At 38.6% G+C, this 24637-nt stretch overlaps 4 protein-coding genes and 1 long non-coding RNA gene across 6 annotated transcripts; 2 read left to right on the forward strand and 3 right to left on the reverse strand.

Moving 5' to 3' along the window:
* Positions 1-28: 28 nt before the first annotated feature.
* On the reverse strand, positions 29-5162 carry LOC145773919 (uncharacterized). Its single transcript, XM_082585044.1, has 2 exons — positions 974-5162; positions 29-927 (listed from the first exon to the last, which is right to left on the reverse strand). Exons 1-2 carry the CDS (start codon positions 5160-5162, stop codon positions 137-139), a joined length of 4980 nt encoding a protein of 1659 aa, XP_082441170.1. The 3' UTR covers positions 29-136.
* A 121-nt stretch (positions 5163-5283) lies between these two features.
* On the reverse strand, positions 5284-6113 carry LOC145774693 (uncharacterized). Of its 2 annotated transcripts, XR_014290042.1 has the most exons (3): positions 5724-6113; positions 5470-5543; positions 5284-5369 (listed from the first exon to the last, which is right to left on the reverse strand). It is a non-coding gene; the product is annotated as an uncharacterized LOC145774693 (long non-coding RNA). The 2 variants fall into 2 exon arrangements; XR_014290041.1 differs by having other exon boundaries at positions 5284-5543.
* A 14-nt stretch (positions 6114-6127) lies between these two features.
* LOC145773920 (low affinity immunoglobulin epsilon Fc receptor-like) lies at positions 6128-7806 on the forward strand. The gene is made up of 2 exons (XM_082585045.1): positions 6128-6177; positions 7172-7806. The coding sequence occupies exons 1-2, from the start codon at positions 6128-6130 to the stop codon at positions 7422-7424; spliced, it is 303 nt and encodes a 100-aa protein (XP_082441171.1). The 3' UTR covers positions 7425-7806.
* A 1285-nt stretch (positions 7807-9091) lies between these two features.
* LOC145774865 (C-type lectin domain family 4 member M-like) lies at positions 9092-14136 on the reverse strand. Its single transcript, XM_082586196.1, has 4 exons — positions 14072-14136; positions 12348-12504; positions 11263-11438; positions 9092-10044 (listed from the first exon to the last, which is right to left on the reverse strand). The coding sequence occupies exons 1-4, from the start codon at positions 14103-14105 to the stop codon at positions 10022-10024; spliced, it is 390 nt and encodes a 129-aa protein (XP_082442322.1). The 5' UTR covers positions 14106-14136; the 3' UTR covers positions 9092-10021.
* Positions 14137-16643: 2507 nt separating this feature from the next.
* Positions 16644-21383, forward strand: LOC145773921 (uncharacterized). Its single transcript, XM_082585046.1, has 4 exons — positions 16644-16978; positions 17060-17561; positions 20398-20621; positions 21313-21383. Exons 1-4 carry the CDS (start codon positions 16747-16749, stop codon positions 21381-21383), a joined length of 1029 nt encoding a protein of 342 aa, XP_082441172.1. The 5' UTR covers positions 16644-16746.
* The last annotated feature ends 3254 nt before the right edge of the window (positions 21384-24637 follow it).

Raw genomic sequence — 24637 nt, forward strand, 5'->3', positions numbered from 1 at the left:
GTGTTTTTCACTATTCTCAACAAGAAATGTTTGTTTTTGGCTTTATTAGCCAACAGAAATTCGTTCAATAGTTCACAATACACATTGATCAATGCCTTTAACCCGGCGACAGGTAAACAGTCCATTTTGTTCTGCATTAAGCAGTTTCCAAAATCAAGCACAGTTTCGAAATTGGTCTCTTGACCACATTGTATCGAGTTTTCACCGAAACTGTGCGTACAGTCCCTTTATTGTCTGGGTATGTGTCAACCACTCGCCCCAACAGCCACTTCGAACGAGGTTGGGAATCGTCGACGAGGAGGACAACATCATCTTTTTCAAAGTTCTTCTCTCTTTGAAACCACTTCTGTCTCTGAATGATGAATGGGAGGAACTCACGGGTCCAGCGCAACCAAAATTGATTGGCTAGGTATTGCACCTGGGCCCAGCGGCGTCGAACATAACAGTCTCTTCTATCAAACAGTCCAGGGGGCAGGTTTGGTGCTTCTCTCAACAGCAATAGGTGATTGGGAGACAACGGCACATCATCTTGTGGGTCAAAGGTGATAGGAACGATGGGTCGCGAATTTATGATTGACTCCACTTCGACCATCAAAGTAACGAGAGCTTCATCTGAAACGGTTTGCTCCTTCATCAGAGCAGTTAGGATCCTTCGAATGGAACGGATCATGCGCTCCCATGCTCCACCGAAGTGAGAGCCGGTTGGCGGATTCCAATGCCAGGTCACATTTTGTTGGCACAGATACTCATTAATCTTCTGTTGGTTCCACAGTTGTAAGGACTCACGCAATATTCTTTCAGCACCGACAAAATTCGATCCGTTGTCGCTATAAATCGGTTGGGAGACCTCGACGACCGATGAATCGTCGAAGGGCATCAATAAACGAGTCGGTAGACATGGTGTGGGTAATTTCAATGTGGATAGCTCTTATTGACATGCACGTGAATACGCAGCCATAACGTTTGAGTGAACTGCGGCCTTGCTTCACCATAAAGGGTCCAAAATAGTCGACACCGACATGAGAAAACGGAGGCTTATCGGGTTGGAGTCTTCCAGATGGCAAATCAGCCATAAATTGTTTGCCAACTTGTGCATTCCTTTTTTTACAGAGCAAGCACTTCCCGAGGACACGTCTAACGGCGACGCCTCCCTTCAGAATCCAGTATGTTTGTCGAAGAGATGCCCATGTATGGGTCATGCCAGAATGGCCCACTTGAGCATGGTGACTTGTAATCACAAGATCTGTAAGGTGAGAGTCAAAAGGTAACACGATCGGGTGCTTGGCGTCTTCTTCGATTGGTGCTCGCTCCAAACGGCCGCCAACCCGAATGACCCCATCAACCAATATAGGGTTCAATTTAACCATGGATCGTGAGAATGTCCTTTTAGTTAGCATGGCACCTCCAGATAATACGTTTAGCACCTGTCCAAAGCGACTTCTTTGCACATATTTAATCAGTTCCACTTCAGCAAGCTTCAATTCGCGGACTGTGATGGGAGATCGATTAAGTGGAGCTTGGCAAACCGAGGGTCGAGTCTTCATCATGAGGAACTCTTTGTAGCGCATCAACCACGCTGTTGCTTTCTTCAAGCGTATCAGCTTGGAATATCGATGAATCAATCGGTCAGTAGAACAAGAAGATTCTGAAGCGGCACTCACGTAAACTTGTTGTTTCTTGACGGGCGCAAACTCTGCTGGAAGATCAGGTAGTTTTATTGGAGACTCTGGCCATCTTTCTTCGGCTTCCCACAAAAACGTTGGGCCAGACAACCAGAAACTGGAGCTAATCAGCGTACTCGCATTCATCCCACGGGACGCACAATCGGCAGGGTTTAACTTTGAAGGCACATGTCTCCATTTCGAAAGGTCTGTATTTTGTTCAATCGTGGACAATCGATTGGCAACAAATGTAGGGAATCTTTTCCTTGCATTACAAATACTTTGTAAGACAGCGCTCGAGTCTGTCCAAAATCTTGATGTGCAATTGGGTAGGTTCAATTCTTTTCTCACTATTTTATCTAACCTCACGGCCATAACAGCAGCAGTGAGTTCCAGCCTTGGAATGGAAACTGTTTTCAGTGGGGATAAACGGGACTTTCCCATCAGAAATGCACAGTGAATCCTTCCTTCATCATCAACAAGACGGAGGTAGGACACAGCTCCATATGCCACAGACGAGGCGTCGGCAAAATAGTGAAGTTCATGCTCCGTTACCACGCCAAAGTGGGGAGGTTTGAAACAGCGAGGCAGACGTATGTCGTGAAGTTGGTGTAGCTGATTTATCCATTCATTCCAAGTGTCCACTTCAGATGCTGAAATTGGGTCATCCCAACCGAGACCTTGCTTGCATAAATCTTGCAACAACAACTTTGGTTTCAAGGTCACTGGAGCACCAAACCCCAGGGGGTCATATGGCGAGCTCGTCGCAGACAAAATACCTCTGCGGGTCAGGGGTCTCTCAGGTAATGGGAGTTGATACTTTCCATCAATCTGCTTGACTGATTTTGTCATCATGTCATATGCCATTCTATCCTCACGTGAGTTGGGCATGTCAAGTATTGATTTTTCATCACCAAAGTCCGTTTTCCACAAACACTCGATTTGTTGCTCGATGGCAATGTCTCTTGATTGAGCAAAGTTAACTTGATAAGAAGAAGAGGAAGTTGGTGACAGAGATGGGCCCAGCAAGGACCAACCCAACGGGGTTTTTATAGCGATTGGCTGATCGCGTAATCCCTTCCGTGAACGCTGAATGCAAAACACTTCTGGATTGTCGACACCGATCAACAGAGTCACACTTCCACCCTTCACACAGGGAAATTCCAGATCACCTAGATGGGGTAGTCCAGACAGTTCCTCTTGACTCGGAATGGCATTTGGAGTTGTAGGAATTTCATCAATTGACAGGACTCCAGACAGCTCAAACTTTCGTCTGTCATCTAGGGAGGACACAGACAAGCTTACAGATATTCCATCATATATTTTAGACGTGTTAAAAAGAGTCTGTAGTGAGATCTCTCTTTTATCTCCAGTGATATTCAAAATGTCTATCAATTTGTTAGCGCAAAAGGTTGCTGTAGAACCTTGATCGAGGAACGCGTAAGTCAAAACTTCATTGCCATTGTATCTAACCTTTACTGGCACAATGCACAGGTAGGCCTTGCAGACACCCACGTCTTTATCTGGCGGCCGCGGTTCCGTTACTGAACAGGAAAGAACTCCTCTTTGTTCTTCATCACTGCGTGGCTGAGATGAATTAGTTGGATTAGGGTTGTGGAGCAAGGTATGATGGAAACGTCCCTTGCACCCTTCAATGGTACATGTGCTGTCAACTTTACAGTCGCGAGTTTGGTGCTTTGTGCTAGTCAGACACTTATAACATAAGTGTGCATCGTAAACCAGTTGTCTACGCTGTTTGTACATCATGTTTTTAAACTCGTCACAATCAACAAGCTTGTGCGACTTGCGTTTACAACATAGACAAGCATTACTGAAAGATGGTTTTGATACACCCTTGAGCGGAGGAACGTCCGTGTTAAATGCTGAGACTCGATCCTTCCGACTGGGTTTCTTTGCCAGGGTCTGGTGAGTTTCCTTCGCCTTATGAATCCTACTTCCGTAGAGGGAGTTCTGGATCTCTGCTCGCATGCCAACAAATTCTGCAAGATCTCTGAATCCTGCTTCACGGCTTGTGTTGTGCAGAACCATAACCGATCTCTCTGCCCATGCCTCTTGCATACGGAATGGCAACTTCTCAATCATTACCATCATTGTGTCCAGAGAATTCAGTCCAGCAAACTCATTAATGTCATCCAGGGTTGAGAGACACACATCCATGGCATTGGCTAGATCCTTTAAACCTTGAGGATCGTTATGCCCAACCTTTGGCATCCTCTTCAGTTTTTGCTCTGCTGCATTTGCGATGATATGAGGTTGGCCATACTCCAGGTACAACTTCTTCCTTGCCAGCTCATAGCCATCGGATTTCTTCACAAGATGTTCTATTGAACGCTTTACGTCACTATGACAATGTTGTAACAAATAGACCAACTTCCTTTGATCGTTATGTACCAGCGGGACGATCTGTGCGTCAAACGTACGCACAAAATTTTGGTAAGTTAAGGGGTCACCCTTAAATGAAAGTATTTCTGGTCGTGGTAAGAAACGTTCGTCACTATAAGAGAAATGTCTACTTGGTTGTTGGGGCTGCTGATAGGAGCACCCTGGTTGTTCACCGACATGGGACATAGGTTGGTAATCTGGTCCATACGAGTCACGTTTAATTGTTTTCGGTTGCCAAGCCAAACTTGGCGAACTAATATTTACTTGAGGAGTCGAGCGTGCTGCAGGGAACGTAGAATTAGGCGTGTTAGCTTTAGTATCATGAGTAGCATAAGGAGATGAAAGGACAGGAGAAGATGTTTCTTGAAATTGCACAGAGGGTCTCTTTGTCAAACGGGAGGAAACATTCTCCTTGCTGTTTGGCAGACCAGGTGACGTGAATCCAGTTTCATCGACAGTAACGTAAGGTGAATCAGCGTCACTCATCGCCTCTGCCCGAGATTGCAATTCCAATTGTAACATTTCAATTTTGTGTTCAGCTTGCCTGCTCTTCCTCTCAGCTTCTTCTTTCTTCCTCTCTGCTTCTATCCGAGCTTCTTCTTTCTTCCTCTCAGCTTCTTCTTTCTTCCTCTCTGCTTCTATCCGAGCTTCTTCTTGAATATGAAGCTTTTCTCGCTGAGCCAGTTTCAGTTGGATCAGTACTTCACGTTGCTTTGAGCTTGCTCGCGAGCTGGTGCTTCCAGAGCGTAGGCTCACGGAACGATGTGAGGAACTAGGCTTCTTGTAAGACGTAGATGGCACAGGCAAGTTGGCTGTTCTTTCCAGCCACTCCTTGCAACGAGTGTCAAACTCGACCTTATTTTCTTTTATTAGGGAGCGTTCGGTTTCCCTATCATCTCCAATCAGATTGACAACTTCCTGATATTTTCGGTTCACTTCGGAACAGTAGGAGCGGAATACCTCCAACTTAGTACTAGGATGAAGCATTAGCTGCTCTCCATGCAGATAGGACTGCTGCAAAGTTTTTGTGGCCCTATCGAACTCAGCTTGCTTGGCTGCAGACGCATCCTCGAGTGGACTACTGCTTTGGACGCTCATCATAAATAAACAAATGTAGAAACAATTATGCCTACGGCAAACCTTCGGGACTTGAGTGCTGCAACTCCGAGGACTGTCCACAATAGTCGAAACGCTTCTATGTAACGTACGAACACGCACACAGAGTGACGGTAATGTATTCAACTGTCGACGACAACGACAGCGACGACAACGAACAAGCAGAAGGTCAAACGAAGAAGAAGGTTTCTGTGACAACACAGCAAAACAACGATTAGCAAACAAAACTTACGAATTAGGCCTAATGCGGAATTACAGATGACGAATTATAGGCCTAATGAATTCTTACCGACTATTTTGTGGCGCACGGAACAGCACAGGGAGAAACCCAACAATTGAAAATTCTACCGTTGTAGATCGAAACTGAACATATAAACGGTAAACAGTAAAATATTATGCTATAAATTTCACATCATAGGTGTGTCCCGTACTTGATTTAAACATCGGGAAATAAGACGAGGTACTTATTACACTTAACCATTGACACTAAAATTCACATTGGCCTAGCCTATCACAAAGGTTGCAGTAGGATGTTAAGCTTACCGTGAACTGTGATAATCACTGATTTGGCCACATAGGCCAACGGCAACGACAGATGAAATTGCTGCACAGAGTTCAACTATGCTTCAACCACACAGTACATTAACGCAGTAGGCTAACTCTTATTCAACTAAAAAACAGCAGCACCGTTAAATAGCTAGAATTAACTACCAGTCGCTAACTATAGTTGCTGTAAACGTTAAGCTGATCTTTACATGTAGCCTACTGCCACTTAACAAAACTCAAAGCACAAAGAAACGTAGTAACGAACGCAAAGGCGCAAATGTAATTATGACGTAACGATCACACCTCGAGGTGAGACAGCAGGGGTTGCCAGGTGCTACTTAGGGAATCCGAATTTAGTTTTTAAACATAGAAAAGGAGGCGGACAAATACGACGTAACAGTATGGATGGAGATTTAGCTACTGTTGGAATGAGAAATTTTTCTACACGGCTGTAAGTGTAAAGTAATAAAAAATAAAAACATTTAGGCTGGAAAGTTTACTTTGCCCAATTAATTTGTTTGTTACTAATGTCTTTTGACAAGACTTGTGTTATCAGTTGTCATAAACTTAGTTAGAAAACAAAACACATTTCTACAAGGAAAATCAAGAACGTATTGGGAAACAAAACTTATTCAAAAGTGCTGCCAAATTTTCTGCACATTTTCATACAAAAAATCTATTTTTAATCGAGTAGCTCAAAAATTAGAAAACGAAATAAAAACTAATTAGAAAACAAAGCAAAGCAAGATTCTACAATTATCTTTCATTGACGTCAGTTTGCCAAGCCATCGGCTTTGAAATGGAAGAAGATCAAACCTGTTGCGATTATAAATATTACAACAATAAAGTTTATTTAGAACATGGATGTGGCACTGTGTATATACCTTTGCAAATTGTGTAGTACACTGTTGCTAAAATAAATCACTCCGCAGCTGAAAGTTGGTTGATCAGTTTAAATAATGTTCAGCGTTTGCTTAAACATCTTCTTGCTTTGCGTACGAAAAAAACGACGAATAACAAGGTTAGTGGTGATTGCCAAGTATTTAGGCTACAGTAGTTTTACTAGAAGGAGAGTGATCAACAAAGATCAATTGCGCAAACATCTCGATCTTTTAATGCTGATGCTTAAAATATACTACGCACTTTTGCATAAGAAAGACTCCAATTGCGTAATAGCCTATTCTGATTTCTGTGATAGATTTTTATCGTTTATCAAATCTTTCAGCTTTTGTTGTGATTTTGTAATTCATATGGTCGATTTTACTTCATGCTTGCCCAGACAACCACTTTATGTGGTCCATATCTTTACCACATCGGGTACGGATCTGACTTGATCTTTGCCAGATTTGGACCAAATAAAGTAGTTGTCTGTGTTCGTACGCCAAATCATTTGATTGTATTGAGAGTTATGATTTATTTTTTGACTAATGATAAACTGTGTTTAGCATCATTGCTCGTGCCATCCATGGTAACGCAACACCTTGGATTGGTTTAAATGACATCTCGAATGAAGGAACCTTCGTGTGGATCGATGGAGTGGCTGGGACTCCTGAAAACATCCATTGGAACACTGGAGAGCCAAACAACAAGGGGGGTGGTGAAGATTGTGTGGAGCTACACGACAAATCAAGATCTTACAGAAGCAATGATCGGTCCTGTGAGGATCACATGAATGCATTGTGCGAAAAAACACTTTGATAAAATTTAAGCAATGTTATTACACCTCTTGCCCTAATATTCATTGGAAGTAATCGAAATCAAGTGTTCAAGCATTACAAACAGATATGGAAAAAAACACTTCTGCATTGAAGAATATGGAAGTAGGCTATTGGTTGTCCATGTTGTTGATTTTGCCGGAACCAACTGCTATAAAAATAACAATTTCTCAGGTTTGAAGCTTTACAGGCTTTAAATGGTTTTAAGCTCAGCATATGTGACCATTTTTAGCAATTGAAGTTGTTAATACATCATTTATAGATGATCGACAAGTATCTTACCTTCTGCTCTAAATCTAAATCCATTGATATAATCAATCCCAATGATAGCACATCGTCGTTCTAAAAAGATTTAGCATTCTTGGGTTCGCTTTAGCTCATGGCTTTAGCTCAATGTTCATCGTGATTAATTGAAAATGATTCGAATGCTGTGATTAGCTTACCTCGGCTCGCGTGGTTTTTGTTCAAATAAACTTACTCAGAGTGTAATAAATTGTGTGGACGTAGCCCAATTGCTAAATGAGCGACCATGAAAAAGGAACTAGCCATCTTATACTTGCGTTAGTGTCGAATGCGTGGGGTAACAAAAACCTACCAAAATTTCTTTGTTTTGTTTGTCTATGGTAAATTTAGATCTAACGATAAATTTTGACTTTCTGTAAGCAACATTTCAAACCACTCACCGTATCCGCCTGAAATTTAGTTAATGGCCGTTTTGGAAACTTTGAAGAAGGAAGATTGACTTTTTGTACCTCACGTTGGATAGATAAATTAGTAACTTACAATTGATTGATTGATTGATTGAGAAAATGTTCATCTTTGGACTGAAAAAGTTATTTTGAGAGCTTAATCTTTAATCTTAGCAGTTTCAAAAATTTGTAGAGACATTGGACCACTGACGCAAAACCGGTCACCGAGTTTGACAGAGTAAATTTCCACATGTTGAAATGTTGTTGTATGTGAATTATTCCATCCACTAGGTGCTGCTGAATACAGAGTTGTCTTTGATTTTGCGTTGCTCAAGCGCACACTTCAAAATTCGAACCAATGACGCTAGATCTTGCAGTTTCTTCTTGTACTTCAACATCACATCATAAAGTGTGTTATAACTGCGTTCTATATGGAGTAGTAATAGTGAAAAACTAACCTAATTTATATGTACGTGGTGATACAACTCATGCAACTTTTCAACAATTTTAAAGCCCAATTCAAATTTCTTGGATGGTGAGGGGAAATTTTGAAAAAATTGGTTTAAAGATTTTAGGTTATGCAATATCCTGAAGGAAACAAATTATTTACTCAGTTAATCAACAACTAGGCTAAATCAATCTTTGTCTGCCAACATGTTAATAGATATATAAAGTGAAATGTGTCTTGCATACAATGAAGGAAGGGTAGACACCCTAAAGATATTTTCAAAACATTACAAAAGAAAACTGTGCAACTCTAGCCTATCAAGACTGTACAAAAGCTTCGTCAAGAATAGATCATTGAAATCCTTCTCTGCTGATTGAAAAACTGGTTTGGAACTTAACTAACTTTATACCAAACCTTATAACTCCAACTCTTATAAAAATTTAATTTTCAATTTGATGAATTTGATTACATACAGTGTGATTCTTGAACAAACAAACATTTTTGAGACACAAAATATGCAGAAACGAACCAAAACGGCAATTAACTGTTTTCAAAAGTTGTGAGAAAATCCTCTAGACTCCCCATACAACTACATTTCAGTTTCAGTCTCCAAACTTCACATTACTTCTTGTTAAATCTTGTTAGAATTATTTTTCTTCTTCTAAAGCTCTGGTGCACGACAAGCGATTTGTACTTCCATTACTAATCTGAATTGAAGTTTTTAATTTTGGCATTCACCATTAAATTTGTGGTCTTGTTCAAAAAACAGTGTTTGATAGAGCTTTGGTAGAGAATTTGCTTTGTTGAACCATATAGGCATACGAAGCCGAGTAAAGTAATCAGATTTAACACATTTCAGTTTATTATAGTAACATTTACAGAAAACAAAAAACTACATTGAAACAAATTTCAAACGTTCTCGACATCACACGGTGTCCTCTTCAGGAATAATCTACTGTACTTTTATTTACATCTAAACAAAATACAATGGTTAAATATTAAATCTATCAACAGGAAAAAAACAAAAATTACATAGTGGTTCTGACTAGCTCACCACTCGACAACAAACACGAGAATCTAAAAGGTCACTGCATTAACGGAGTTAAACAGATCACAATGATGTGGTATGTACAGATATGCAAAGTGCGAAAAAATAATTTGAAATAAACAGAGCAAACAAAGACGAACCACAAGAATAGGCCTACAATTGTAAATTTAAAGGTGGATTGTTGCGTTTTATGTGCAGGGCTTCCAAAATGTTGGTTTGATACTCGAACGTGCACCTGGACGTGATTTCAAATTGCTTAATAGAAACGTAGTTTTGACATGTTGCTCATGAGAAAATGTGATCTTTAACCGCACCTTTTGTACGATATACCCAATTCCAATTCAGGTGTTCCCCGGCTCTAGTCGATAAATGTTTTGTTGACATACCGATGTATGTCAGGTTTGCATCCCGTCAGCAACTAAATTCAATTTATACACAACATTAGAACATAGAGCAAAGGAAGTAGGCGACTAGCTGGAAATATCTGCCCACTTTGAACGTTTTATACAGGATAAATATTACAATCGAATTTCTTTTTAACAATTTTAGCTAGATATTTTTGAAAATCATACCCAATCTTTTCTCAAAAATGGTATATCAAAAAAGTTGCTAAATCGTCTTCTTACGGTATACCTTTGAATTTAAGATCCAATAAAGCTTTTAATATTTTACCCAAAACATATGAAGGATAAGTATTTAAATGTAGCATACTTTTCAACTTGTTAGTTTCATTCTGGAAAAGCAGGTTCGTCTAGCAAACTAAATGGGCACGAGATAGAAGACAAAAATTAATTCAGATTTATTCTTTTTTGGGCAAAGAGCGTGGTAATTTAAAAGTAGGCCAGTGTTGGTGAGTTGTCGCCAGATCCGTGTGTCAAACAAATCATGTTTACTTCTACTTAAACATCTAACAAGGCAATAGTGCTATTAGATTTTTTAACAGTAAATTTGATGTTTGGATGTTGATAATTTAGGAGATTTAAAAATTGAGAACAAGACTGATCGCTACCAAAGTTGCAAAAACATCGTCAACATAAAGTACATACATTTTTGGATAAAAATCACGAGACACTTTGAATAGTTTTGTTTCAAAATACGCTAAAAAGAAATTGGCTAAAGTTGGACCAAGTGAAGAACGCATAGTGACGCCATTGATCATTAAACAAGCCATTATTATGCATGAACAATACCTTCAGTGGCCAGGTTTAACAATTTTACCGAAATCTTTTTTCTCAATGGGTGGTCGGTTTGGTTGGTTGTCATTAAAAATGTGATCAGAATTAATATTGATGGTATCTCGTAGTAAGTTTAGATGTAGATAAAAGTGCAGTACGTTATTCCTGAAGAGGACATCATGTGATGTTGAGAACGTTCGAAGTTTGTTTTAATGTAGTTTTTTTGTTTACTGTAAATGTTGCTATAATAAACTAAAATATGTTAAATCTGATTGCGTTATTCGGCTGCGTATTGATGCCTATGGTTCAATAAAACAGTTTTTGAATACTTGCAATAAGCATTCAGGTGACAGAACATAGTCAAATGGAACAATTCACATTTCAACTTCATCCAAATGTCTTCTCACACAGTGCGTGAAGAGAACCTTCACAGGGTCTATCATTAGAACTAAAATCTGTACCCCGTATATGTCCACAATCTTCATTATCTTTGTAATCGTCCGGCTGTTCAGCATCCCAGTGAATGTTTTCAGGAGTCGCAGTCACTCCATCGATCCACACGAAGGTTCCTTCATTCGTGATGTCATTTAAACCAATCCAAGGTGTTGTGTTACCATGGATAACACGAGCAATGAGGCTAAACATAAGTTATCTTTAGTCGGCATATAAATGTGGCAACAAAATGAAAAGCCACTAGTTTACATTTATGTAGATTTGACGCAAATCTGCAGCTTATGTGGCCACTGCTAGTTATTTTTACATTACTTGCCCAAATATAACATTCGCCACGCAAAGTTTAGTAAAAAGGGGCCCAATTTAAGCAGTAGCTTTCAAAAAGTGGGTTTATCTACTTCTTTCTTGTAAGTTACTGGTGATTTTTACGATTAAATGCAATAAATAAATTTGGCAACAACAAGCTTACGACTTGACAATTAATATTTATCCTTTTGTTTATGAACAAAGTGACAAAGTCATCAAGCAAAACTACTGCGTCACGAACTTTAATGTTAACAAACTATCAGGATATGAAAGTGAATTGTTGAGATCTGTAATAAAATAAAAGCAATAGCTACTTTACAGTCTAACACTACTGAGTAGCTACCCAGTTAGAGCTCTATTACTTTCTACCAAATTTGTAGTACGGTAGGCTATATCGATAAATATAACAGCCTAAAATTGCCTGATGACATGGCTTTTATAAAAACCAGCAATAACAGAATTAGTAGAAGACTATTAACTTAACATTGTCGACCAAACTTAGGCTACTTATCGTAGCCCACATCAAAAATGTATTTTGAAAGTGAGACTGATATTGATCATAAAACACCAGTGTGGAAATTTTGAAGCAAAATTCGGCACTGCAACAATTTATTCAAACAAATAGGCTACGAGTGTTTTTGTTTCAAAACAATAAATATCTGAAATTTGAAAAACGTTTCTTTCTGAACAGCTCTACTTGTTACTCATCCCTTCACAAAAGCCTTTATATTTAAAACAATTGTGCGCATAAAACTTTTTAGCGTGTAAAGTATTTTTTTACTCTTACACTCGTGTATCATAGTTTCGCATTCCAAACGTCGCCAGATCTCCTCCCATGCTTTGACACAAAGTTCGACTGTCGTTCCAGCTCTGTGTGGATGATGTCACAAGATATTGGTGACCATTTCCTGGTGCAAACCAACCTTCCTTCGGTAATACTTGACCTGAGAATAGAAATTTGTCGTGTTACAAATAGCCTAAGAGGAATCTTTACTTAAGTTGAAGCTAACGTGAAGGATAGGTCAAACTGCTACAAATTATTTTTGCAGGCAACAATACTGTATTGTGCTATTCAGCTGAATCTTCGGTTTTTTCTTTTTTTCTTGTATTCAAGCTTACACTCCATGGTTGAAAAGTTGGATTAAGTGAAGACAAGAAAGCCAACTCCATGTCCACTTTAAGGCATTCCATAGAGTTTCTTGCCAAAGACACAGCCGCATGCTCTTGAACGGTGTCGAACCGGCGCCCTTTCGAGTGCCGTGCCAAGGTTTTCACCATTCGGCCATGCAGCGACGTCGGTGATAAAATACAAAACACCAAGTGCCATAAAGAATCTCAATTAAGGTGATAACAATTTAGGTAAAAATTCAGTCTTCTTCCAACCCGCGTGACGCTATAGGAAACAAAATGCAACTACGGTACATCATTTAAGACTTCGCCATTTCCACTAAACTTCCACTAAATAGAGTGGAAGGCCAACGTGTCTTAAATAATGGCACTGAAGACTGGTTGTTTGTGCGAAAAACATCGCAAATATGAGGTAATAAAATGGTCACCTCTTGGCCACGAAAGCCCATACGAAGACAATCAAACGATTCTTCTTCATCTTTCGTATGAGAGGTTGGTTTTTGGACTACGTTTTATCGGGGTCAAATGTCCGGGCATTTTTTGAGCAGCCACTTAATTGTGGAGTCCTCCAGCGTTTGACAACAAACCAACCAAACGACTGACAGCATGTCACCCAACTATAAACTTGCAACTACTGTCATTTTTACAGCAGTTTTGATAAAAGATTTGTTAACTTTATGCATCTCCTATTTAAAAAACAATAACATTGCAATAACTTATTTTGTCTTTCGCAGACCTTCCACTCCGTTGATGAACAAGACATCTTTGCGGCTACTTGGGCGGACCATAAATGGAATTCTAAATGGAGGTCAAGCACCACCAGACTCCATTCATTCATCCCCGACGCCGACACACGGCCAATCGGCCTGACACTACAGAGACAGGCGTGGGTGCGCCTCAACCGTCTCCGTACGGGCGTCGGCCTTTTCCGCTCAACCATGCACCAATGGGGAATGGCTTCTTCCTCCTCCTGTGAATGTGGTGCCGAGGAACAGACCGCAGACCACATCATCAATGACTGTACCATCTTCAAGCCACCTAACGGAGTGGAAGGTCTGCGCGTCATGGATGATGAAACTAAAGACTGGCTGCTCTCTAGCAGCCTTTCAGTGTAGTCCGGGAACATCGTGAATCTGGGGTGGTAAAAGGATAGACCCTCGGCCCCAGAAGCTCAGACGACGACGACGACGACGAACTTATTTTGTTATTAAATATATCATGGTTTATACGCGGTATGACTGCAAATAAATATACATAAAGATTAGCTGAATCTAACGGCATCTTTCGTATTATTTAATCAGCTCAAAAACACAGCTAATTAAAAGACAAGTGATTTTAACGGGCAACCCAAGCTTTACAAAGCAACTACTAGATTGTCCATACCTCTGAGTGCTTGAATTTGCTGTTTCAGCTCCATCACTTCAGATAGATCGCAAGTGCATCTTCCATCATCTCCTTTCTCTCCTTTTGCTCCAGCAGGTCCGATAGGTCCCGCCACTCCCTGCTTTCCAGGACGTCCTTGGGTGATTACTGCATCATTGGAGATACGTTTCACAGCTAAATATACTTCATCTGTATTTCCAATGGAAGATGCATAAGCAAAGATCGAAATGGATAAAATTACAAAGAAAATACTAACTGTCATTTTTATCAACATTTAAAGCTGCAGAAATAATAATAATTGAAATAAATGAAGCGTTTGAAAGAGTCCTGATCTCGGTACCAAGAAATTAGCAGTTTTGTCTTGGAACTTTAGCAGTACAGGCTGCAACGAAAAGCCCAGGCAGCAAAATGACGAGTCTTACTATCTGGAAAGAAACAAAGAACTATATTTAAGAAGTATTGCGAACTGAGAAAGTTCAAGCGACTACTATTCTTGGCCTCTGTTGATTACAAGTCTTTATTCTGTTATAACGTTTCAGAAAGTTAAGATTAAATTGAAAGGTTTTTGTTAATTGGCAGAGTTTTGTATATTTTATTTAGGGTCAGCAGAAATCATATGATGAAGAAAATTCAGCATACAGGTATCATGAAACAGAAAGAATGTCTGATGATCAATGTTACCAGATGTCAAATGAACCTCTTACAACCGCTTCAAAAATCTCCCAATTAGTTTTCTATTTCCCCAACGCTTTTTTATCACAAAGCATGTTTAAACAAAAAGTCTTCAGTTCGTTTCACCTGTTTTTCGCTGATTTTTAGTTGAATTAAAAAAAAGATGTTTGCCCTCTTTAAAGCCGTTGTTAGCAAGTTTCCTGCCTTTTCGAGCTTACTTTTCAGAAAATCAAACTTTTTTAGTTGCAGTGTTTTGTCCACAACAAGCATAAAATTTTCTCAACTTGGGTGCAAAATTCTTTGTCCGACAACGCTGTTGTTAATGAAAGCCTCTTGGCGTCTACGAATATTTCCGGATTGAAATTGAGGTAATATTGCTGAACAAAGAAACATTTGAAACTTACATTTGTACTAGATTTCTAATGTTTAAGCAACGTTATTACACATAGTGTTGACGTTATGATGACGTCAACATCTGCAAGAAACATTTAACAAGCAATTTCAGATTTCAGAAAAAGTAATTGGCTACCAAAACCGTTTTGCTGGTAATAGCTTGCTTACCATGGGAAACGTTTTGGTAACGTTTGATTGCAATACTATTTCAAACTATAAAGATTTATTTTCCTGGATTTCTTCTTTTGCCAAACTGATGTATGAATTGTCTTCATACTTTAAACTAAACTCTGTGGAATTTATTATGAAAAAGAGATATCCTTACTATCGATACTTGGAGCTGTTCAACTTTCTACTTGAAAGGTCTTGCAAATATTTAAAATAATATTTCCATTACCCTTGTTGACTGATCATATTTGTAAGTTGCCCAATTTCAATTTTTTTGTAAGCAAAAAGTAATCCCACAGTTAAATATTATGAATGTATTAATCAGACAAACGCAAAGGTAACTAATTTTTCTTTGACATATAGACTTACAATAAGGAAATAAGAAATCGAAGATCTCTGTCCATTCGGTCGCTTTCTCGGGAGGCGAGCCCGAGGCATACAGCGAATATCGTTTCTATCTTGACATTTTATAGCTTAGGCAGCATCGAGGGTGTTTTACATTGTTTATCATTATCTGAAATGACTAGTTTGAATCAACGAAACCAGTACATTTATGCTATTTTGTTAGAGATTATAGGGGAAGAAATAATACTACCCTTTCGCTTAACTGAAAAATGTCTTTCCACGCTTGAAAGAATAAGATTTACCCAAAACCAAATGCTCACAAAACGGCAAAAATATTCGATATTGGCAGCCAGTCGGGTTAACAAAATTGCCTGAAGTATCTCTTGCATTCAAGGTGATATTACACTGGTCTACAAATTTCAACTTTTTTTTAAGGGCTTGGGTTTTGACAACTGATTTTGGCTCATTTTGGGGCGCTGAATCCGAAAATGAACTCAGATTTTCTCTATCACATCAAGTTTTCTTTCTATCGTTGCCATTATTTTATGAAATTGACCAATTTTACCCTTTTTAGTGCAGTAAAATGTCAAATATAATTATTTTCTGACAGCTATAAACTTTCAAACATAGAGATATTTTTACACTAAATTCATAAATTGGTTCAGATTTCCTCTAAAATAAAAAAAATTCTTGTTATGATAATCGTAATAGAACATAGTGGAGATTGGTAGCGTTGAGTTTTTCCATGCTGGCTTGAACTCCCTGCCTTGGCTTCTCAGGCGTTATCTGTGAGTCAGCTGCTATCTCTGTGCAGATGGAATATCGTAGGAAGACAGCTGGTGGGAGTAGATTTGACTTAGTAATAAATTCTTGCTTAGTAAGGAAGATTTATTTAGAAGTTTCATAAAGCACATGTACATTGTACAGACCAACATCAGAGTTCAAGCTGAAAAGTGGTTTGTAGAAGGAAAAGGTATTTTCATACTTTATAAGTTTGAGTTCAAGTCGGTTAGAGTTTTTGGTATAGTGGTGTTTCTGTGGAAAAACTTGCTCTTAGAAAACTACTAACAAAGACAGGTTATATTTGATCTCAAGCTATGTCTGCTTCCAGCAAAAGAAGAAAATGTTGTAATGATCCGGATATATTTTGTTACATTTGTGGATGCTTCATGTTGAAGTCTCAACAATGCAATATTACCACGTTTGTAAAAAGGGCATATCTTGCTTACTTTAAAGTCAAGTTGGGAGACCAGGACAAAAGCTGGGCTCCTCATAAAGTGTGCAAGACCTGCGTTGAATGTCTGAGAAGTTGGTCGCAAGGAAAAGATTCACAAATGAAATTTGGAATACCCATGATTTGGCGAGAGCAACGAAATCATGTTGATGATTGTTATTTTTGTCTTGTTAGTGTGAAAGGGTATAACAAAAAGAGTAAACATCGTTTGAAATATCCAAATCTGGATTCGGCATTGCGGCCAGTTCCTCACAGTGATGAAAAGCCACTGCCAGTATTTACATCACTTCCAGAACTACACGAAGAGGTTATTTCTTCTTCAGAAGCATCGTTTAGTGAGGAAGAAAGTGAAATTTTTCAACCAGCACCCGAGGATCTGTCAGACAAGCCTTCCCAGTTTAATCAGATGGAATTAAATAATTTAGTGAGAGATTTGTATTTGCCTAAGCAATCTGCGGAGTTATTGGCATCAAGGTTACAGGAAAGGAAACTTCTCAAAGCTGGTACAAGCGTGACATTTTATCGCAAACGAGAAGAAGAACTGCTTCCATATTTTACTTCCCACAATGATTTCGTTTATTGCAACAATATAGAAGGGCTTCTTCTAGAAATGAGATTACCACAGCATGATGCAGACGAATGGAGACTTTTCATCGATAGCTCCAAACGAAGTTTGAAGTGTGTTCTACTTCACAATGGTAACGTGTACGGTTCTATTCCGATAGGACATTCGGTGACAATGAAAGAAGAGTATCAGAACATCAAAACCGTTCTTGAAAAGTTAAAGTACCATGAGCATGGTTGGCTCATCTGTGTAGATTTAAAAATGGTGAACTTTTTGCTGGGGAAACAAAGCGGCTACACCAAATACCCATGTTTCCTATGCTACTGGGACAGCAGGGCCAAGGATCAGCACTGGAACAAAGAAGAGTGGCCTCCAAGGCTCACCTTGACACCTGGAGACAAAAATATCATACGTGATCAGTTAGTTATAATCAAAAAGATCTTCTTGCCTCCTCTTCACATCAAACTTGGTCTCATGAAACAATATGTAAAAGCTTTGGATCATGAAGGAGAGTGTTTTTAGTATATATGTTATGCTTTTCCTGGTCTCAGTGAAGAGAAAAAAAGAGCTGGGATTTTCAATGGACTACAAATCAGGCAATTGTTAAAGGATGAAAATTTTGTAAAATCAATGTTGCCATTCGAGTCTCGAGCTTGGAATGCTTTCGGTGCTGTTGTGAGAATTTTTTTGGGAAACAGAAAATCAGAAAATTATAAAGATCTCGGGAGCTACTGCTTAGTTTTGAAGATTTGGGATGCAGGATGAGCATCAAAGTTCACTATTTGAAGAGCCATGCGGATGAGTTTCCAGAAAACCTTGGGAAAGTTAGTGAAGAACAGGGTGAACGTTTCCACCAGGATATTAAAATTATGGAGGAACGTTATCAAGGTCGGTGGGATTGTCATATGATGGCCGACTATTGCTGGAGTTTTAAAAGAGAAATTCCAGAAGCTGCTTATAAAAGAAAGTCCCTCAAAAGAGCATTTTTAAGCTTATAAGTGAAGAGTTCATATTTTATGAAAGCTCTTTTTTTGACTGTTTCTGAACTCGCCCTGCCCAAGTCCCTTTGAGTCAATCTTTATTTTGGCACTTTGCTATTTCTGTGTGTGTTTTCAGAATTCCTGCACTCCATTGGAATGTCTATGTGCATATTGTGTGAACTGTGGGCTATAATTCAGATAATACCTTGTCACTGTCTTATCGACATGTTCGTCAGCATAATGTAGCGTTTGATATTATTATGGTTGCACTTTTGCATGCCTATTTTTTTTCCAAGGCATGAAATTTTAATAAATATAACGCAAATTTGTGTGAATATAATATAGAATGCTTGTTTGCTAATTAAAGCTAGATTATTTCAGGTAAATCGGTGTTTATTGCATCAGAATTCCTTGTTTTGACAACACAGGGGGGCAAAAATTGATTTTTTTCAAAAATTAGGGATATTTAATATCTCAAAAACGTGATGTGATAGAGAAAATCTGAGTTCGTTTTCAGATTCAGCGCCCCAAAATTAGCTAAAATGAGTTGTCAAAACCCAAACCTGAAATTTTGTGTAGACCAGTGTTATTAATTCAAAAACTTTTTTTGCGAAGGTGCCTGTATTCAGAAAGAACCTTCACAACGCCAGACTTTTAGATATACAGTACCTTGGTATATGTTGAAGTATTTTGCGTTTAGCCCAGCGTCTTGTTTTTTCAAGACGAACGCTAGGCTTACATCAACATCATTTTTTGCCCTGTTTTTAGTTTTTGCAATTTTTACTATACTTGACAAACGTAACGAGAAAATCTTCAAGAAATGATAAGAAAATTAAGTCTAATTTACGTACGGTACTTCCTTATTTCCAACTTTACTTCACAATTATGAAAAATCTCATCTTAAGTAGGTCAAAGTTATGTCGAAACAACAAAGAATACACGTAAGTCTGCACAGTGCATTGATCATTAAAAAGATGGAAATAAAAACTCAATTACTTTGCATGTCCAACGTTTTGTTGTCAGCTCGCAGTGTAAAAGCTGTTTAGCCGGAAAGGTGTTGGCGTGCTCGAAATAAACGTACAGTAAATCCTTTAGTTTTTTTTAGTTAAACTTCAAAGCCTTTAACATTGTTTTAGAATGCTAAAAAATGTGGAGTCAAAGTTTAATGTTTTTCATCCAAATTTACAACCTTAGTTTGAACAACGTTTGAGGCACTGTCACTAAAATAAAGGGCCAAATAACGGATTCGAATGGGGGTAAAATGCTGCTGACATTCCTCTGGCATTGCCAGTTTAGACTATTTTTGCCGTTAATTGGCTTACTTAAAAATCGTAAGAAGTTATGCTAAACCTACTTTAAAAGGAAAAAATTATCGCAGAGCTTTGCAAAATTATTAATAGCAAACGAAATATCTGTTTTAGTTGAAAAACTTTTTTTAACCTGGTTGTTAAAAAACACCTCTCATCTTTACCCAAGGTGTCAACGACTTTGTAGGCCTACAATGAGAACAAGTTTTGGAGCTCCTAGGCCCAAGTTTTAGATGCTTTATGCCCATGTTTTGGATCTCTTATAGCCATGTTTTGTATCTCCGAGGACCATACTATGTACTGTATACCCTATGGCCAACTTTTGAATCTCCAAGAACGTATTTTAAATTTTTAGGCCCAAGTTCTGGATCTCTTATGCCTATTCATTGTATCTCTTGAGCACATGTTTTGGGCCATGTTTTGAATTTTTTATGCCCATGTTTTGGTTCTCCTAGGCCCATACTATATGAATCTTATGCTCATGTTTAAGGTCTCCTGTGAACATATTTTGGATTTACTATGTCTAAGTTTGAATCTCAGATGCCCATGTTTTGGATCTTTTATGCCCGTGTTTTGGATTTCGTATTCCCTTGTGCTAGGCCTCTTATTTACTCTGTGCCGTTATTTTTCGATCTTTCATGCCTATATATTGTATCTCTTAGGATTATGTTTTGGATCTCTAATGGACCCGATACAAATTTTCTGATCCCAAATCAAGACGCTTCTAAGAAAAACCCAAACAATGTGACGTCGCTTCTTCAAGTTCCCGAATCCTTTAAAAAGATTACAGGCCACGAAAACCACCCCGGACCTAGGATCCAAAAGTACCTCCTGGACCCCCTGTCAATGCTACTACCTCCGCACCGTGGGGTGACCTGTACAGCAGGTAATTCTTGGTCGTATAGCCTGCCGTCTGCAATTCACTTCACTCACAGGCGGCACTCGCATCCAACACAATATTTCTGCACCTTTACTTTGTTATCAATAGTAACTCATATAATGTTGAGAAGATTTGAGTTAAAAGAATTACATCATCGGTTGAAGAAAAAGATCGAGTATAATTAATCTATATGGTCTGAAAAATTACTGTAGGCCTACTCAAACGTTTGCAGCTTATTAGAAAAAGTTTGCAAGTTATGAGCTTTTGTGGCCGAGAGTCAACCATTTCACTACCCCATGTTTATGATGCTTATCGGAATACATAGAGGAGCTATTGAAGAGCAACCAGTCATAAGCATTATATGCATCACAGCATCATCATTATAAGCATTATAAGCATCATAAGCATCTGCGAACTGAAATTCAAGCTGATTAGCATGCGTCAACTTTTGTATATTTAATCTTTCAAGTACCACTGTTTGACACCAAGTATCTGCTTAGCTTATTTCAGCAGTCACTGTCGTGCGTCTGCCACCACCGCCTAAAATTATTCAATTTCAATAGGCTGCAATTAGATGCTAATATGTTTCAACGATTTAATAATTATGTTACCAACGCAATACGCCCTTAATTAGCCGAGCTATGTATAGTGTACTTGTTCAAAGAACCTTTTGACTCTCTGTTACTTTGTTGTGTAGATTTGTTTGTCATCGGCTTGCCATCAAGACCATTTTCATATCTTCTTCACTACATTTTTCATCAGTTATGATCATCACTTTAATATCATGTTCAAACAATAATTAACTTAGTGTATATTCCTGAACACATCAGTTATCGATTCCTGTTTTAAAACTGCATCACTGTCGTTGCTGCGAACACTTCATTTTATTTAAAAACGAAGCACTGTACACTTGTACAGTGTACATATTTTTTTTTTGTATAATAAGCTCACCGTACGTTTATTCTTAAATGCTCGTGTTTTTGATTTTTTTTTTGTATTGGTTGTAAGGTTCAGTTGTCCCCGCAAGGCTTCATCAACTGCCAGACCTCCAGTTGCTTTAGGTATGTAGATGCAACTGATTCTTTCAACTAATTCATCTATTTTAAACTGTTAGGTTTGGTGGCCGTGCTTAAATTTACTTTCATCGACGTATCCTTTAAATTTACATCGCATGCACGTCTTAAACTTCTTTGCTTTTGCCGACGTTTCCTTTTGTTGGTTTTATTTCCGTAAACTGTTGGTAACTTTCTCATTGCTAATAAAATTAATTTGCGTTCTTCTGGTGACTATTTACTAGGTTACCTCGTGATGTTAAAGATGATAACTAGCTTTTTTTCCGACGTTTCGTCAGTCAGCACGACTGACTTTATCAAGGTGGCTAAAACAGGTTAATACAACCTGTTCAGCAACGATGGCACAACACAAAAACATACTGATAAAATGAGTAAAGTAAAGCAGCAAGAATCAGAATTAAAACACGCAACAAGATACCTAGAGGTTAAACTAAATGCAGTGAATGCCTAAAACCAGTAGGCTACTCTAAAAACCATCGTTGCTGAACAGGTTGTATTAACCTGTTTTAGCCACCCTGATAAAGTCAGTCGTGCTGACTGACGAAACGTCGGAAAAAAAGCTAGTTATCATCTTTAACATCACGAGGTAACCTAGTAAATAGTCACCAGAAGAACGCAAATTAATTTTATTACCAAATGCCTGGTGAACAGTCTCTCTCTGTTTTTTTTCTCATTGCTGTTGTTTTCCGTCAAAGAAAAATAAATTGAATTGAATTATCTTTCAAAACACGTAGACCTTCCGGCCTACTTGATGAAAGTTGAATGGTGGAGTCTTAAATGATGTGATCTGTTCCTGCGCGCAAAGCGCGCAGGAGAAGGCTGTAATTATTCTTACCATACTTGAACTGTTATCACGTTGGTTGAGATTTTTTATGTCACTTGCTGTTTTGTTTTGTTTTGTATCACCAAGAATTATGCTAAGCTAAACACAATAAAGTGTTGATGATCTGAGATCGATTCCAGGTCGAGTCACACCGAAGACTTTAAAAACGATACAGATAGTGTTAACAGGAAGTGTGACCTAAATTCCGTGAAAGCAAAATTTAGGTTTTGAATTTGTACAGTTGCAAAGCATTTGTCAAATTGCAATTCTCATAAGTTTCATCTAAATGTTCACATAATTTAATTTGTTAGTTAAGAACACGGTACACGTGACAGCGTAGTTAAAACATGGTACACGTTACAGCGTTAGAGAAACGCAATACTTGTTGTTCTATAGTGAGTAGTCAGCCTTGCGCTGACGTCAGGAAGTTCTCTTCTAAACGAGGGGTCACCAAACTACGGCCCGCGGGCCAGAACCGGCCCGCGAACTGATTTCATCCGGCCCGCCAAGTTCTGCGGAAATAACACCTGCACTACAACTGTTAAGGAAAAAAGTTACCAAACTTTTTGTAAAGGACTGACGTTGCTGTTGAACTACACGCAATCTGCTAATGATTCTTCCATATTGTTTCTTTTTATGACATCACAAACTTTGTTGTTCAAAACACCAATGTTTCATCAGTGCGATATCTCTGTTTAGGCAAATCATACCAGCCAGACTAGACATCATAAGCAGAAGGATTTGGACAATTCAAGTCAATGGAGATTCTAAACAGTTGTATATCTTTTCGCAATTTGCATCCGGCCCGCAGCTGTTAATCTCCCAGCAATCCGGCCCTCAGAGAAAAAAATTTGGTGACCCCTGTTCTAAACAATACTGTGAGTTGCTTTTTTTTAATTAATAAAGGATATTGAATCAACTCCCATCGGAAGCTGCATCCCACGCATTCCATGGAAAGCGTTTCCGGGTGATATATTTTGTTTCTCATCTTACCCTTTTTTCATATATTTCTCCACCACGTATCCTTCCCGGCCTACACTAAAACCAAGCTCCACTTTTTGTTTAACTTTCACATTAACAAACGTTATAACAACGCATCAAAATATATTGTGCCAAAGCAAAGAGCTTTTTTAATTAAATGACTTCAAAATTATAAAAAAATATATCTCTTTCTTGTGGTTGGCTTTGTTCTAAAAATGCTCTGGCTGGATACGTATCCTAGCTGCTGGTTGCATAGTCGAGTGGTGAAAAGTTTGGTTCAACGTTCGAAAGTGCGCCAGATTGACACTGCTCAAAAGCATGTGACTGCGTCTTTGGCAAGACACTTAAAGGCATGCCGTCGATTGCGGAGTGCTGGCGCCTCTTCGACTACAGCTTTTGATTTCTCTCATGAACAGTACGCTTCTGCAAAGAGAAATGTCTAGGGAAGAGATGTCCAACCTGCGGCCCGCAAGCCACACTGCGGCCCGCCTGAGATTTTTGTGCGGCCCGCTAATCATGTTCACTTCAAGTAGTATTTTAAACTTTGGATCTTAGCCTAATTAAAATGTACCAGTCAGTTTTTAGAGGCGTAATAACAGTATAGCATGGGGGCAACAGGATTATATATAAGTCCGATTATATCTAAAGTTCGATGCCTCAGTAGAGCAGCCACCTAAAAAAGATTTCAATTATTGTTACCCGAAATGAAGTAGTTTATGGAGAAAAAGAAACAAAACGCGAACTTAATAGAAAATGAAGAATAGTTGAATGATTTGGCTTTCTTAGTTGACATCACAGAAATGCTAGCTGAGCTCAATTTGCATTTACAAGAGAAAGGTCATTTTGCGTACTTCAATGTTCGAGCGAATAAGTAGCTTTACCATGAAATTAAAACTTTTCATAGCACAACTAAAAGCTGGCGCAATTGTATATTTTTGTAGTCTATCTGAAAGAGCTCAAGACTGTTCTGTAAACTATGAAAAGTACGATAAGTTATGTAAATTACTGGTTTGCTTATAGAATGGAAGATTTGCTTGAAGAGTTTACAGTCAGATTTTCTAACTTCAAAAGATTGAAATTGAATTAAAATTATTCAGTGACCCAGTTTCATTTCAGTGTGATAAAGCGCCACCCAAATTCCAACT

The sequence above is a fragment of the Aplidium turbinatum genome, chromosome 7 (assembly GCF_918807975.1).
Source record: "Aplidium turbinatum chromosome 7, kaAplTurb1.1, whole genome shotgun sequence".
NCBI lineage: Eukaryota > Metazoa > Chordata > Ascidiacea > Aplousobranchia > Polyclinidae > Aplidium > Aplidium turbinatum.

Excerpts from the sequence above, each read along its gene's own strand:
- LOC145773919 (XM_082585044.1), bottom strand. The coding sequence starts at position 5,162 with ATGAGCGTCCAAAGCAGTAGTCCACTCGAGGATGCGTCTGCAGCCAAG. Across the intron at positions 928-973 it reads TATGGTGAAGCAAGGCCGCA|AGCTATCCACATTGAAATTA; the intron begins GTTCACTCAAAC and ends CATGTCAATAAG.
- LOC145773920 (XM_082585045.1), top strand. The coding sequence starts at position 6,128 with ATGGATGGAGATTTAGCTACTGTTGGAATGAGAAATTTTTCTACACGG. Across the intron at positions 6,178-7,171 it reads AGAAATTTTTCTACACGGCT|CATCATTGCTCGTGCCATCC; the intron begins GTAAGTGTAAAG and ends AACTGTGTTTAG.
- LOC145774865 (XM_082586196.1), bottom strand. The coding sequence starts at position 14,105 with ATGGAGCTGAAACAGCAAATTCAAGCACTCAGAG. Across the intron at positions 12,505-14,071 it reads GCAAATTCAAGCACTCAGAG|GTCAAGTATTACCGAAGGAA; the intron begins GTATGGACAATC and ends TTCTATTCTCAG. Across the intron at positions 10,045-11,262 it reads AGATTGTGGACATATACGGG|TTGCTGACGGGATGCAAACC; the intron begins GTACAGATTTTA and ends AATTGAATTTAG.
- LOC145773921 (XM_082585046.1), top strand. The coding sequence starts at position 16,747 with ATGTCTGCTTCCAGCAAAAGAAGAAAATGTTGTAATGATCCGGATATA. Across the intron at positions 16,979-17,059 it reads TTGGTCGCAAGGAAAAGATT|TGAAAGGGTATAACAAAAAG; the intron begins CACAAATGAAAT and ends GTCTTGTTAGTG. Across the intron at positions 20,622-21,312 it reads TGGGGTGACCTGTACAGCAG|ATTTGTTTGTCATCGGCTTG; the intron begins GTAATTCTTGGT and ends TTTGTTGTGTAG.